General features: G+C 46.0%; 1 protein-coding gene across 2 annotated transcripts in view; it reads right to left on the reverse strand.

Annotated features, from left to right (window-relative positions):
- Positions 1-15,672, reverse strand: part of LOC140406316 (autophagy-related protein 2 homolog B-like) — a 226,651-nt gene extending 210,979 nt beyond the window's left edge. For both annotated transcript variants that reach the window (XM_072494440.1, XM_072494434.1), the window contains exons 1-6: positions 15,000-15,672; positions 11,379-11,541; positions 6,608-6,760; positions 5,177-5,279; positions 4,272-4,431; positions 2,039-2,218 (exon numbers count right to left, since the gene is read on the reverse strand). In XM_072494440.1, the coding sequence (XP_072350541.1) occupies positions 2,039-2,218; positions 4,272-4,431; positions 5,177-5,279; positions 6,608-6,760; positions 11,379-11,541; positions 15,000-15,161 (921 nt within the window). In that variant the 5' untranslated portion in view covers positions 15,162-15,672. The remainder of the gene's footprint in view (positions 1-2,038; positions 2,219-4,271; positions 4,432-5,176; positions 5,280-6,607; positions 6,761-11,378; positions 11,542-14,999) is intronic.
- Positions 15,673-15,824: the final 152 nt, after the last annotated feature.

Below are 15,824 nucleotides of genomic sequence, written 5' to 3' on the forward strand. Positions count from 1 at the left end.
ATAATCCAGGGAACTACAGGCCGGTGAGCCTTACTTCAGTGGTAGGGAAATTACTGGAGAGAATTCTTCGAGACAGGATCTACTCCCATTTGGAAGCAAATTGACGTATTAGTGAGAGGCAGCATGGTTTTGTGAAGGGGAGGTCGTGTCTCACTAACTTGATAGAGTTTTTCGAGAAGGTCACAAAGATGATTGATGCAGGTAGGGCAGTGGATGTTGTCTATATGGACTTCAGTAAGGCCTTTGACAAGGTCCCTCATGGTAGACTAGTACAAAAGGTGAAGTCACACGGGATCAGGGGTGAGCTGGCAAGGTGGATATAGAACTGGCTAGGTCATAGAAGGCAGAGAGTAGCAATGGAAGGATGCTTTTCTAATTGGAGGGCTGTGACCAGTGGTGTTCCACAGGGATCAGTGCTGGGACCTTTGCTGGTTGTAGTATATATAAATGATTTGGAGGAAAATGTAACTGGTCTGATTAGTAAGTTTGCAGACGACACAAAGGTTGGTGGAATTGCAGATAGCTATGAGGACTGTCAGAGAATACAGCAGGATTTAGATTGTTTGGAGACTTGAGCAGAGAGATGGCAGATGGAGTTTAATCCAGACAAATGTGAGGTAATGCATTTTGGAAGGTCTAATGCAGGTAGGGAATATACAGTGAATGGTAGAACCCACAAGAGTATTGAAAGCCAAAGAGATCTAGGAGTACAGGTCCACAGGTCACTGAAAGGGGCAACACAGGTGGAGAAGGTAGTCAAGAAGGCAGACGGCATGCTTGCCTTCATTGGCCGGGGCATTGAGTATAAGAATTGGCAAGTCATGTTGCAGCTGTATAGAACCTTAGTTAGGCCACACTTGGGAGTATAGTGTTCAATTCTGGTCGCCACACTACCAGAAGGATGTGGAGGCTTTAGAGAGGGTGCAGAAGAGATTTACCAGAATGTTGCCTGGTATGGAGGGCATTAGCTATGAGGAGCGGTTGAATAAACTCGGTTTGTTCTCACTGGAACGAAGGAGGTTGAGGGGCGACCTGATAGAGGTCTACAAAATTATGAGGGGCATAGACAGAGTGGATAGTCAGAGGCTTTTCCCCGGGGTCGAGGGGTCAATTACTAGGGAGCACAGGTTTAAGGTGAGAGGGGCAAGGTTTAGAGTAGATGTACGAGGCAAGTTTTTTACGCAGAGGGTAGTGGGTGCCTGGAACTCGCTACCGGAGGAGGTGGTGGAAGCAGGGACGATAGTGACATTTAAGGGGCATCTTGACAAATACATGAATAGGATGGGAATAGAGGGATACGGACCCAGGAAGTGTAGAAGATTGTAGTTTAGTCGGGCAGCATGGTCGGCACGGGCTTGGAGGGCCGAAGGGCCTGTTCCTGTGCTGTACATTTCTTTGTACTTATATTTATTGGAGTTTAGAAGAGTGAGAGGGGATCTCATAGAAACTTACAAAATTCTAACAGGCTTAGACAGGGTAGATTCAGAAAGAATGTCCCAATGATGGGGGAGTCCAGAACTAGGGGTCATAGTTTGAGGATAAGGGGTTAACCTTTTAGGACTGAGGTGAGGAGAAATTTCTTCACCCAGAGAGTGGTGAATCTGTGGAATTCACTACCACAGAAAGTAGTTGAGGCCAAAATGTACTGTAATGTTCTATGTTCTATAATAGTGTAGATGGGCTTTAGAGTGGTTTCACAGGTCGGCGCAACATCGAGGGCCGAAGGGCCTGTACTGCGCTGTAATGTTCTAAAACATTGTGTAATTTCAAGGAATTAGATATAGCTCTTGGGGCCAAAGGGGTCATGGGAGGAAGGCAGGATCAGGTTATTGAACTTGATGATCAGCCATGATCAGAATGAATGGTGGAGCAGGCTCGAAGGGCCGAATGGCCTCCTCCTGCTTTTATTTTCTATGTTTCCATACAAGTCTGGTGCTTAAAGGAATCTTTCTGCAGTCAGTGGGAAGCATTTTCCAACAAAGCACTAAATTAATCTGCAGATAATATATCTAAAGAGTTCTTGGAGTCAGCTCCTGACCTTGGCCATTGGAAGTGCTTCATTCTGTTTCAAGGTGAATTCCAGTTTCACTTTCCCTTCACAGCTCCCAATCTGGACTGGATCAAAGAGGACAGCATCAGAAGGTTTCCTTGTGAATTGGGGGTGAGGTTCCGAAACGATTTTTGGGTTCCAGCTTGGAGAGAGCTTTGGTTCCATTTCCTGAGGAATAAAATTACACAACATAGCTGAATAATTTAGTTTAAAAAATGATTCGTCTGACATGGTTCTGAATGATCTTACCGCAGAATCAGAAGGATGGGAAATGGGACTGATTGGATTGCTTCTACAGAGCTGGTACAGACCCAGTGGGTCAAGTGGCCTCCTTCTGTTCCCAAATAACCCAATGGCTCGATCAGCTCGGGTGGAATTAACTGATAGAATAGGCACAAGGGATTGAATGGCCTACTTCTGTTCCTATGGTGCATGTGCCTAATTAACAAGCCCATTAACATTGCAATTGGGGCATAAAGATCTTTTTGAACATTTTTAAAATGCTTAACCGAACAGACAGAAAGGTAAACTGCTCACAGGAGATTCACTTTCCTCTGCTGAGGAGCAATTAATAATAATCTTTATTATTGTCACAAGTAGGCTTACATTAACACTGCAATGAAGTTACCGTGAAAAGTCCCTAGTTGCCACATTCCGGCGCCTGTTCGGGTACACAGAGGGAGAATTCAGAATGTCCAATTCTCCTAACAGCACGTCTTTCGGGACTTGTGGGTGGAAACCGGAGCACCCGGAAGAAACCCACGCAGACACGGGGAGAACGTGCAGACTCCGCACAGACAGTGACCCAAGCCGGGAATCGAACCGGGGTCCCTGGTGCTGTGAAGCAACAGTGCTAACCACTGTGCTACCGTGTCGCTCCGGTAATTAATCTCTGTTCATCACTTTGGAGCTTCTTTTTGTTTGTTCTTGTGATGTGGGTGATGCTGCAATGTTCATCCCTAGCTGCCCTGAGGGCACTGAAGAGTCAACAGATATTGTGGGTCTGGGGCCAGATGTCGGCTAGATCAGGTAGGGGTGGCAGGTTTCCAGTCCCACCCCTGGGGAAGGAGCTGGGCTTTTATGATAGTCTGGCAGCTTTGGTGGTCATTTTATTTTCAATATTCACCATGGTGTTATTTGAGCACATGGTCTCTGGGTTGCCAGTCCAGTCACGTAACTATACACTACCATAGCCATGCATTACAGCAAATGGCCATAATGAGTTTGTAAAGAGGTGTGCTGCACTGACCCACTGTACTGCTGGGGCACTGCCTAACACCTCAGTATAACATGGACATTTTTAGTGCCTTCACTACAAGGCACAGCCTCCCAAATATCGAGTCTGCAAGTTAATTTCCAGCCACGGATGTCCCCAGTGTCAAAGAGAAGTCTGCACACGCTGGAAAACAGCAGAAAACACACCTGCCACCAAGAAATAAAACTGGCCAGTATGAAGCAGAGAACCAGTTACCTATGATCTCTGCCAGCAGATACAGTTTGCCTCTAGTCTCCTTAGACATCCAGCTCATGAGGCAGGTCCTGGTGCCCAGAACAGCTTATTCTTAAAACAGGGTAACATGACAGTCCACCAATATCAAAGCAGGCAGGATCACCAAACGTCAATATCGCAGCAGAGGCTGTTTGAATGGAAAATATTCCAATGGAAACCATTTAACAGAAAGCAAAATCTATGTTTGTGTGATAATGTGTTGGAATATCACACCACAAAGCCTGGCTGTTCCAACGATGCTGGATCTGCACCATGAATGTAGTAAACCACCCCGGGTCATCAGGTAAAAATCGAGATACTAGGAGGGATGATTAAAAAACAGGTCAAAGAGGTAATTTTAAGGAGGGTCTTAAAAGAGGAGGTGAATTGGAGAGGTTTAAGCAGGAGATTCCACAGGTTGGGTATACAATGATGGGGTGAAGAGATTGTGAGGGTCACAAGGTGCCACAATGAGGAACACGCAAGCATCCAGCTTTAGAAGAGCCAGATATTGGAATTTCCTCCCTGAGCCCAACTGCTCCCCTCTGCCTTTAAGGCCTTCTTTAAGCCGCAATTCTTTGACCAAACCCCTATTCATGCTTCCTAATATTTCCTTCTTTATTTTGGAATTGTTACGTTTAATTATGCCCTTGTGAAGCACTGTGGAATGTACTTCAATATTAAGGCACTAGAGAAATGCAGGTTGTTGCTGATCTGTTAGTTTGAACCTACCTGCATTGGCGAAGTCCTGGGTGACGTCTTTGCGCTTTCCGGGAACTCGTGCCAGAACAATGAAATCCCGCACAGCTGCAGGTTCTTATGGGCGCAAGCTGTGGGATGATGAATGCTAATATCTGGACCCTCATTTGAAGATTCATCACGATATTCAATTCTGTGAGAGGGAGAGAGAGAGAGAGAGAGGCGCAATGAGAGGTGACACCGTCATTCAAAAACAAACGCTATAGGAAGGAAGTGATTGAACGAGCGAGGGTGCAGAGGAGATTCACCCAGGATGCTGCCTGGGCTGGAGCGTTTCAGCTATAAAGAGAGGCTGGCTAGGCGGAGGTTGTTTTCCTTGGAGCAGAGAAGTTTGAGGGGGGACCTGATTGAGGTGTACAAAATTATGAGCGGCACAGATAGGGTGGACGGAGAGAAACTTTTCCCCTTAGCGGAGGGATCAATAACCAGGGGGCACAGATTTAAGGTAAGGGGCAGGTGAAGAAAAACGTTTGCACGCTGAGGGTCGTGGAAACTGGAACTCGCTGCCTGAAGGAGCAGTAGAGGCAGGAACTCTCACAACATTTAAGAAGTATTTAGATGAGCATTTGAAAAGCCACAGCGCACAAGACACAGCGCACAAAGTGCTGTAAAATGGGATTGGAATAGATAGATGCTTGATGGGCGGTGCTGACACAATGGGTCTCTTTCCGTGCTCTAGACTCTAGAAGCAATATCACATTCAGACCTGCTGACTCAGAGAGGAGTGTTATCTCTTGAACATTTGCTGACAGCTTGGAGTGACTTAACAAGCTACTCAACTCTGAAGACAATTGCCATAGAGCAGTTAGAAACATACACAGCAGCCAGAGATGGAGAATAAACTCATCTTGCAAGGGGAGGAAAGAAACTTGATTTACCTCTGTATTCGAATCTCGAGGGCGATCCCAGTTTTTGAATTCTCTGGGATGTGCTCAATCCTGAGAATGGTATCTAGAAATGTAAGCTTGACTCTTCTTAGAACTTGAAAATGGAGGAACACAAGTACATTAGCTTCAGGTGGCAAAATGTTGGAAACAAATCACTGACAAACCCTTCCCACTGCAACAATATGAGTGTCTTGAAGTTGCCCTGATGGATCAATGGTTTAAGGGCAGTCAGTGTTTCACCGAGTTTATCCCGAGTCCATCTGATCTTGGCTCTGGTCACAGTAGGAGCATTGACTGGGAGGAAGTGAGGAAAGATGCAAGATCAGCCACGGTTCCGCCTCCTAATCATAATATACTGATCTGCCCCGGAAGGTTTGTTTGTGTAGGTGTCAGAGCTCAAGCAGGGTAGGCCTTGGCTGTGATGACCCCTTCTCAAGGCTCAGGGGTGAAGGACTCCTGCCGGGCTTTGTCAGAGTATTCCTGCAGGAGTTAGTGTCTTTAAGAATGAGGGAGAGTGGGGGTGGACAGGCACAAGACTGTTACTGCAACAAGCACAAGGGAAAGAGCCGTTATTACAACTTAATTACGGACACTATTATACCCTACTCTTCACCTGGACTTTGACAGAGAGGGACAGAATCGGGGACATTGTGCAGCAATTTGCTTGATTCGCAAATCTTCACGAGGGAGGTACGGCTGGCCTTTTATCCAGGGGACGCAGCACAGTCAAGCTAGCCACACAATTGCAGCTGGTGTCACTGGATATTGCTCAGGAAGGTGAGGCTAGTCTTACTCCCCTCTCTTCCTGGGGGAGCTGAGATTAATGTTGTTTCACAACCAAAATCATCAGCTGATCATCAGCAACGCAGTGCAGACTGGGGATTGAACCTTGAACTTCCTGATCTGTAGTGTTCACAACCACACCAGTCTGAGAGCGGCACAGTGGTTAGCACTGCTGCCTCACAGCACCAGGGACCTGGGTTCAATTCAGGCCTTGGATGACTGTGTGGAGTCTGCACGTTCTCCCCGTAGCTGCGTGGGTTTCTTCCGGGTGCTCCGGTTTCCTCCCATAGTCCAACGATGTGGAGGTTAGATGCATTGGCTATGCTCAATTGCCCCATGGTGTCCAAAAAGGATAGGTGGGATTACAGGGATGGGGTGGGAAGCTGATTGGGCCTGGGTAAGGTGCTCTTTCCGAGGATGGGTGCATACTTGATGGGCCAAATTGCCGTGCTCTGTACTGTAGGTATTCTGTGACGAGAACATAGTTCCCAAGTTAAATTATTATTTTTTTTTAATGTATTTTATTACAAACATGTATCAAAACAGGTTACAGCGAACAAACACCCCAGGAAACATACTTCCCTACACTCAACTATACAGTCTGTACAGATTTTTCCACTTTGTCTCATAGTTACTGACCTGTTTCGATGGTTTCTGCAAACTTCTCAAGCCCCTCAAATGGTTGTGGACCCTCAGCTTGATCATCTATCAATCTCTGACTCAGGCACTCTTTAGCCAGCTGCATGCTGTCCGTCATAAAGCTGGACCAGTACATTGGCTCCGAGCCTGACACTGCCAACAAGACAACCACACGTCAGGTCCTCAAAACAGCACAACAGCACTACAACAAGTCACTGCAACACCGGAATGCTGGAAACACACAGCACCCTACCGGCTCAATAAAGAATCCTGCTGTCCTTACCCACTATGGGTCCATGCGTGATTCCAGTCCCACATAAGACATAGAAGCAGAATTAGGCCACTCGGCCCCACATGACACTTTACTGCCCTCTGAGGTGACCAAGCAAGAGGTTCAGCTTGGACTCCATAGTTAGGGGGACAGATAGGAGATTGTGTGGGAACGAGAGAGACTCGCGGTTGGTGTGTTGCCCCCCAGGTGCCAGGGTCCGTGATGTCTCGGATCGTGTTTTGGAATCTTTAAGGGGGCGGGAGAGCAGCCCCAAGTCGTGGTCCACATAGGCACCAACGACATAGGTAGGAAAAGGGATGGGGATGTAAGGCAGGTATTCAGGGAGCTAGGGTGGAATCTTAGAGCTGGAACAATCAAGAGTTATTATCTCTGGGTTGTTACCCATGCCACGTGCTAGCGAGACGAGGAATAGGGCGGGAGCAGTTGAACACGTGGCTACAGGGATGGTGCGGGAGGGAGGGATTCAGATACCTGGATAATTGGGACTCATTCTGGGGTAGGTGGGACCTCTACAAACGGGATGGTCTACACCTGAACCAGAGGGGTGCCAATATCCTGGGGGGGAAATTTGCTAATGCTCTTCGGGAGGGTTTAAACTAATTCAGCAGGGGGATGGGAACCTGAATTGTAGCTCCAGCGTACAGGAGGTTGAGAGTAGTGAGGTCATGAGTAAGGTTTCAAAGTCGCAGGAGTGTACCGGCAGGCAGGAAGGTGGTTTGATCCTTCAACGCCAGGATCATCCGGAATAAGGTGGGTGAACTTGCAGCATGGGTTGGTACCTGGGACTTCGATGTTGTGGCCATTTCGGAGACATGGATAGAGCAGGGACAGGAATGGTTGTTGCAGGTGCCGGGGTTTAGATATTTCAGTAAGCTCAGGGAAGGTGGTAAAAGAGGGGGAGGGGTGGCATTGTTAGTCAAGGACAGTATTACGGTGGCAGAAAGGACGTTTGATGAGGACTCATCTACTGAGGTAGTATGGGCTGAGGTTAGAAACAGGAAAGGAGAGGTCACCCTGTTGGGAGTTTTCTATAGGCTTCCGAAAAGTTCCAGAGATGTAGAGGAAAGGATTGCAAAGATGATTCTGGATAGGAGCGAAAGTAACAGGGTAGTTGTCATGGGGGACTTTAACTTTCCAAATATTGACTGGAAACGCTATAGTTAGAGTACTTTAGATGGGTCAGTTTTTGTCCAAGGTGTGCAGGAGGGTTTCCTGACACAGTATGTAGATAGGCCAACAAGAGGCGAGGCCACATTGGATTTGGTACTGGGTAATGAACCAGGCCAGGTGTTAGATTTGGAGGTAGGAGAGCACTTCGGTTACGTTTACTTTAGCGATGGAAAGGGATAGGTATATACCGCAGGGCAAGAGGTTTGGCTGGGGGAAAGGCAATTATGATGCCATTGGGCAAGAATTAGGATGTATAGGATGGGGAAGGAAACTGCAGGGATGGGCACAATTGATATGTGGAGCTTGTTCAAGGAACAGCTATTGCGTATCCTTGAAAAGTATGTACCTGTCAGGCAGGGAGGAAGTGGTCGAGCGAGGGAACCGTGGTTTACTAAAGTAGTTGAATCACTTGTCAAGAGGAAGAAGGAGGCTTATGTAAAGATGAGACGTGAAGGTTCAGTTAGGGCGCTCGAGAGTTACAAGTTAGCTAGGAAGGACCTAAAGAGAGAGCTAAGAAGAGCCAGGAGGGGACACGAGAAGTCTTTGGCAGGTAGGATCAAGGAAACCCTAAAGCTTTCTATCGGTATGTCAGGAATAAAAGAATGACTAGGGTAAGAGTAGGGCCAGTCAAGGACAGTAGTGGGAAGTAGCGCACGGAGTCCGAGGAGATAGGAGAGGCGCTAAATGAATATTTTTCGTCAGTATTCACACAGGAAAAAGACAATGTTGTAGAGGAGAATACTGAGATACAGGCTACTAGACTAGACGGGATTGAGGTTCATAAGGAGGAGGTGTTAGCAATTCTGGAAAGTGTGAAAATAGATAAGTCCCCTGGGCCAGATGGGATTTATCCTAGGATTCTCTGGGAAGTTGGGAGGAGATTGCAGAGCCTTTGGCTTTGATCTTTATGTTGTCATTGTCTACAGGAATAGTGCCAGAAGACTGGAGGATAGCAAATGTTCTCCCCTTGTTCAAGGGGAGGAGAAACAACCCCGGTAACTATAGACCAGTGAGCCTTACTTCTGTTGTGGGCAAAGTCTTGGAAAGGATTATAAGAGATAGGATTTATAATCATCTAGAAAGGAATAATTTGATTAGGGATAGTCAACACGGTTTTGTGAAGGGTAGGTCGTGTCTCACAAACCTTATTGAGTTCTTTGAGAAGGTGACCAAACAAGTGGACGAGGGTAAAGCAGTTGATGTTTTGTATATGGATTTCAGTAAAGCGTTTGATAAGGTTCCCCACGGTAGGCTATTGCAGAACATACGGAGGCATGGGATTGAGGGTGATTTAGCAGTTTGGATCAGAAATTGGCTAGCTGTAAGAAGACAGAGGGTGGTGGTCGATGGGAAATGTTCAGCCTGGAGTTCAGTTCCTAGTGGTGTACCACAAGGATCTGTTTTGGGGCCACTGCTGTTTGTCATTTTTATAAATGACCTGGAGGAGGGCGTAGAAGGATGGGTGAGTAAATTTGTGGATGACACTAAAGTCGGTGGAGTTGTGGACAGTGCGAAAGGATGTTGCAGGTTACAGAGGGACATAGATGAGCTGCAGAGCTGGGCTGAGAGGTGGCAAATGGAGTTTAATGCAGAAAAGTGTGAGGTGATTCATTTTGTAAGGAATAACAGGAAGACTGGGCTAATGGTAAGACTCTTGGCAGTGTGGATGAGCAGAGAGATCTCGGTGTCCAGGTACATAGATCCCTGAAAGTTGCCACCCAAGTTGAGAGGGTTGTTAAGAAGGCATACGGTGTGTTAGCTTTTATTGGTAGAGGGATTGAGTTTCGGAGTCATGAGGTCATGTTGTAGCTGTACAAAACTCTGGTGCGGCCGCATTTGGAGTATTGTGTGCAGTTCTGGTCGCCGCATTATGGGAAGGATGTGGAAGCATTGGAAAGGGTGCAGAGGAGATTTACCAGGATGTTGCCTGGTATGGAGGGAAGATTTTATGAGGAAAGGCTGAGGGACTTGAGCCTATTTTCGTTAGAGAGAAGGTTAAGAGGTGACTTAATAGAGGCATACAAGATGATCAGAGGATTAGATAGGGTGGACAGTGAGAGCCTTTTTCCTCGGATGGTGATGGCTAGCATGAGGGGACATAGCTTTAAATTGAGGGGAGATGGATATAGGACAGATGTCAGAGGTAGGTTCTTTACTCAGAGAGTAGTAAGTGCATGGAATGCCCTGCCTGCAACAGTAGTGGACTCGCCAACATCAAGGGCATTCAAATGGTCATTGGATAGACATATGGATGATAATAGAATAGTGTAAATGGGCTTTAGATTGGTTTCACAGGTCGGCGCAAAATTGAGGGCCGAAGGGCCAGTACTGCGCTGCAATGTTCTATGTTCTCAGGACTATTAGAGGCAGACAGTAAATGCTAACATCACCAGTAACAACCGCATTTAAAATTCACATCAGCACCTACTCTGATGCAGGGTTTCAATCCAGAACATGAACCTGTCTATTTACTTCCCACGTGATGGTGGGTTATTGGGTTTGAGATGAAGTCTACTATGGAGTAGATGTCATCCTCAAATCGAGAGACAGCAGATGACGGCAGCACTAAATCAGACAGCTCTCTCAATGTTCAGATAGATACAATCAAATCTGGACTCCAAACTTCACCAGCTTTTCCATTATTAATTCTCTAACAGTTACAATTGCACTTTTAAACACAGGACAAACAGTTCCATAGCACATTGCAGGAACAGTTCACATTCCAGCTCTTCGACTGTAGTCCTGTTGGTAGCACTTGAAGTGTATATCCATGTACAAAATTAAATCTTATTAGCTTCAGGGAATCTTCACACTATGTCAAGAGGAGCACCAAGTATTAAATCATGAGCTACACAACAAAACTATTTCTAGTTCAAAGCAGAATTTAATGAAGGCTGCTGAAGTTAGGTCCTTCAGCTGCCTCAATCCCAAAGCGCTGGAATTGCCTCTCTCTCTCCTCCTTTAAAATGGTGCCCAAAACGTAAATCTCACCGGCATCTGGTCACCTATCTTTATAATTCCTTATGTGGCTCGATGACAAATTCTGTTTGATTATCCTCCAATGACACACTTTGAGAATTTTACAATGTTATGGGTGCTGAATAAATGCAAATTGTTGCTATCCGGCAATTGAAAATTTAAACACGGAGTTTGGTAGATTTTTGTTAAGTAGGGATATTACGGATTACAGAAGCAAAACAGGTAGATGGAGTTCAGATATAGCCCAGCCATGATTAAAATGAATGCTGTAACAGGGTTTGAGGGGTTTCTATGATAATATCTCTCTGTTGCAAAAGGACAAGAACTCACCTATCCGAGGCCTGGGTCGAAAAATCATCTCCAGTCCCTGTAACTCCACTGCACAGTTTTCCTGCAGGAGTGATGCCCAGGGGATTGAAACAGATATATTTTGGATAAACCCCTCAATTATTTCCAAGGGTGCATCAAGTGAATCCAGGATTTCATTCAGGGACTGGAAACACAATGAAGATATCAGTTCTAACATCATCCTGAAATGCTTTGAATATTTTATATTCACTTAAATAAAAACCTCTACATCATAAACCATTACTTCCAAGATTCCTCTTGTATAAAACTGTAAACTTCCTGCATTAGATCTATATTACAACAGTGTGATCTCTGAACTCGGAAGATATTGGGACTATAGGTGGCAATTACAGGGTACCCAACGTTTCAGGGTACATTAACAACATTGGAGATATACATAACATTACAGGTCAAATGTCCTTTATCCGAAGCCTTTGGGGCCAATTACGTTTCTGATACGTGCCACATGAAGTTCAATGCTGAGAAGTGTGAGGTTTCATTTTGGCAGGGAGAACATGGAGACAATATAAAATCAGGTACAGAATTCGAAAAGGTGTGCAGGAGCAGTTTATGTGCACAAATCATTGAAGGTGGCAGGACAGGTGGAGAGAGCAGTTAATAAAGTATAGAGTAATCTTGATTTATTAATAAGGGTATAGAGCACAAGAGCAAGGAGGTTATGCTGAACTTATACAAGACACAAGTCGACCTTAGCTGGAATAATGTGCGCAGCTCTGGGTGCTACGCTATAGGAAGGATGTGAACGCCTTGGAGAGATTGTAAAAGAGGTTTACAAGAATGGCCCAGGGATGAGAAACTTCAGCCATGAGGATATATTGGAGAAGTTGGGACTGTTCTCCTTGGAGAGAAGGGGCTAAGAGGAGATTGAATAGAGATGTTGAAAATAATGAAGATGATATGGAAATGCCGGCGTTGGACTGGGGTGAGCACAGTAAGACATCTTACAACACCAGATTAAAGTCCAACAGGTTTGTTTCAAATCACTAGCTTTCGTAGCACAGCTCCTTCCTGGGGTGAATGAAGAGGTGGGTTCCAGAAACATTATTATAGACAAAGTCAAATATGCAAGACGATACTTTGAAGTCTTTGCAGGTAATTTAGTCTTTACAGGTCCAGACAGAGCAACCAGGTCACTCCAGATCAACACTCTAGGCAAATTCAACAGGACGTCTGGCATCTTCGAGACATGCCGGGGGACCTGCCAGCCCCGTTTTCCAGCACGCACGCCCCCGCCGGCAGCAGGATTCTCTGTTCTTGAAGGCAGCCATTGGGGTTTCCCATTGTGGCCACCCCTGTTGGAAACCCGCAGACCTGGGTGCACGTCCGGCGACGCAGAGGATCGTGCTGATGGAGAATCCCCCAGCATGTCTCAAAGATGCCAGACGTCCTGTTGAATTTGCCTAGAGCGTTGGTCTAGAGTGACCTGGTTGCTCCGTCCGCACCTGTAAAGGCTGAATGGCCCCTTTCACCACCGTAATATTTCTGTGATTCTGGGTCACAGACTTCCTGCGTTATAAGTCAATGAGCTGGAAAAGAAAGTGTGTTTTCGGTTGGGTTGAGTTTTCAGACTTGCGGATAAAGGATTCTCTACCTGTATCAGTGATTCTGTTCAATGAGAAAAATGTCAATGGTGAGATCATTGAAATGGACAATTCCCGGTTTAAAATAAAGGGAGGGGGGGGGCAAAATATGATCTTCTGGAATAACAAGCCACACGCTGCTGTGAATCTAAGTTCCTCAATGGATGAACTGTGACAATGAGCTTAGTAGGTGAATGCAACGCAGTCAAATCACATCAGAGACAAGAGATTATCAAAAATAAACCTGTGGGGGGAGTGTGGCACGGTGGCACAGTGTTTAGCACAAGCTTCCTCTCACCCTTTTGATCTGAATTTCAGTGTATCCTTTTATTCCTTTCTCTCTCATAGCACTCATCGTACTTCTCCTTAAATGCACTATAGTACATGCCTCAACTACTCCCTATAGCAAGTTCCCTACTCCAACCACTCTCTGGTAGAAAGGTTTCTCCTGAATTATATTTCTTTTTTTTTTAAAATAAATTTAAGAGTACCCAATTCATTTTTTCCAATTAAGGGGCAATTTAGCGTGACCAATCCACCTACCCTGCACATCTTTGGGTTGTGGGTGTTAAGCCCACGCAAACACGGGGAGATTGTGCAAACTCCACACACTGACCCAGAGCCGGGATCGAACCTGGGACCATGGCGCTGTGAGGCAGCAATGCTAACCACTGCAGCACCGTGCTGCCCCTGAATTATATTTCTGGCCCTAGTTGGAAGGGGTGGCGAGGACGAGGAGGAACACAGAGAGGAAAATCAGCCTGTTCCAGTGAATCTGGAGTCAGATCTGACACAGGGAAGAGGTTCGGTTTTTGCTCTGATTCACCTCCTCTTGGGAAACTGAGTAAAACTCACATTTTGGGTTCACGTGCAGAATGGCACTCTGTGCCATTTGTATAATGCTCTTGTAGAAAGGGTACAGCCAGGAACGGAGTAAAGGTGGCACAGGAGGAAAATCCAACATGGTCAAGGGTTTTTTTGGGGGGAGCCTGACGGAACAAGGGGGAAAATGTAGAAAATCAAAAGTATTCTTGGAAGAGGCAGGAGGAAATTGATTGATACGTCAGACTCAGATGAGATGCAAAACAGTGAACAGAGGACGGCAGGTAGGCTGGTCTGTTTGACTGATGAAGGATTCTCAGATTAGCTGGGGTAGGGTGGTGCAAGAAGATAGAAACCAATGTTCTGGGTGACAGTGAAGTAGAGGAGTGGAGGGACAGAAGTGTGTGCAGGACTGGACCACTGGGTTGTGGATAAGCACAAATGTGTTGATGGCAAATGTGAATGAGAAAAGAACTGATTATGCCTCCGATCTGTTCAGAATATGGTGTGCGATTCCATTTGCAACTAGATACCCTACCCTGTATTACTGTGATTGCCCCCTTTCAACAGATTGTTCACCTGTAAACTGGTATTACCATAGTTTCTGCTATTCTAATCAAGCCAGGGCTCAGTGGGAGCTCTCTCCCCTCATGTTGAGTTCAAGTACCTCCCCAGAAACTTGAGTATAAGATCCGGTTGCTGTCTTTCTGATGCGATGTTAATCCAAAACCTCATCTGTCCCTCACATTGGGCATAAAAGATCCCACAGTCACGAGTGTCCTGGCAAATGTTTATCAATCAACATCAGCAAACAAATTACTCAGTGAATTATTTAACTGTTGTTTGTGGCAGCTTGTTTTGCGTTAATCAGCTGCTGTGGTTTCTACTTTACCACAGTGATTACACTTCAAAGGCAGGCCATCAGCTGTAAAGCACTTCAGAACATTCTGAGATCATGATAAACAGCTATATAAATGCAAGTGCTTTCTAACACCAATCATTACTACACCGTCTTAATATTTGCACCACTTTCCTGTAACATGCTTACTCATCCATGCAAGGGAACCATGCCAATATTCTGTGGCTTGCTCCAGACCTCCATCTGGTTAACTCATAAAGCAAGCTTTGCTGCCACTCTCCCTTTTATTTCTGTCTCTACGTTGGGTGACCGAGCCCTTACCGATTTGTCCAGTGGAACCAGTGAGAGGGAGCCTGTTCCCTGGTAGAGATCCACACTTAGCTGCTCCAGACTCAACTTCTCCTCCAGAAAGTGGTCCAAGTAGCGGTGCAGCAGGTACCTGCATGCCCGCTTCTTAATCGACTCAGGGAAGGGCCAAGGCATCTCGGCTTCAACCCATCCACAACAATGGCAGAATTATTCTGGTCCCAGTAAATAATACTTTCTGCCCACCTTTAGCCCTCACCTCCTCCACCGCTCTATCTTGACTTTTAGCTTATCTGATGGATTAATATGTTCCTTTATTTTACAATACTTACACTGCCTTCACCCAGCACCCCAAATCTTTGCTTTCACGCTTTGCCTGCTTTACCCTCAATAGTTACATTCCCATCCCCAGTGGCTTATGCTTTTCCCTCTCGCCCTAGTTGTTTACCTTGCATTGACCCTGTTTCTAGAGATTCTCAAGTATTTACCCCCTCTTTCTAAGCTGTACCCTTCTCCCTCAGTATTTATCCTCACCACCCAAGTCATCGTCCCTTCACCTCAATCTCGTATCTCATTATACTTGCTACCTGCGCTATACCCTTTCCAGAGGACTTTCCCTTGAATTCACCCCCTATGTTTTCTCTTCAAGACTTGCTCTCTCCTCTCAAATCTTATCCCTCCCCCTTAATACTGAACCCTCCCCGATACTAATCCACGTCCCCCTCCCCAATATTCACACCCGGCCCCTCAATATTGGCCCCTCTCCCTCAATTCCTACCCCGTCCCCTCAATCTTCACCCTTCTGCCGACTGACCACCCCCACAACTTTCACACCCTCCC

This window comes from Scyliorhinus torazame, chromosome 2 (genome assembly GCF_047496885.1).
Source record: "Scyliorhinus torazame isolate Kashiwa2021f chromosome 2, sScyTor2.1, whole genome shotgun sequence".
NCBI classification, from domain to species: Eukaryota; Metazoa; Chordata; class Chondrichthyes; order Carcharhiniformes; family Scyliorhinidae; genus Scyliorhinus; species Scyliorhinus torazame.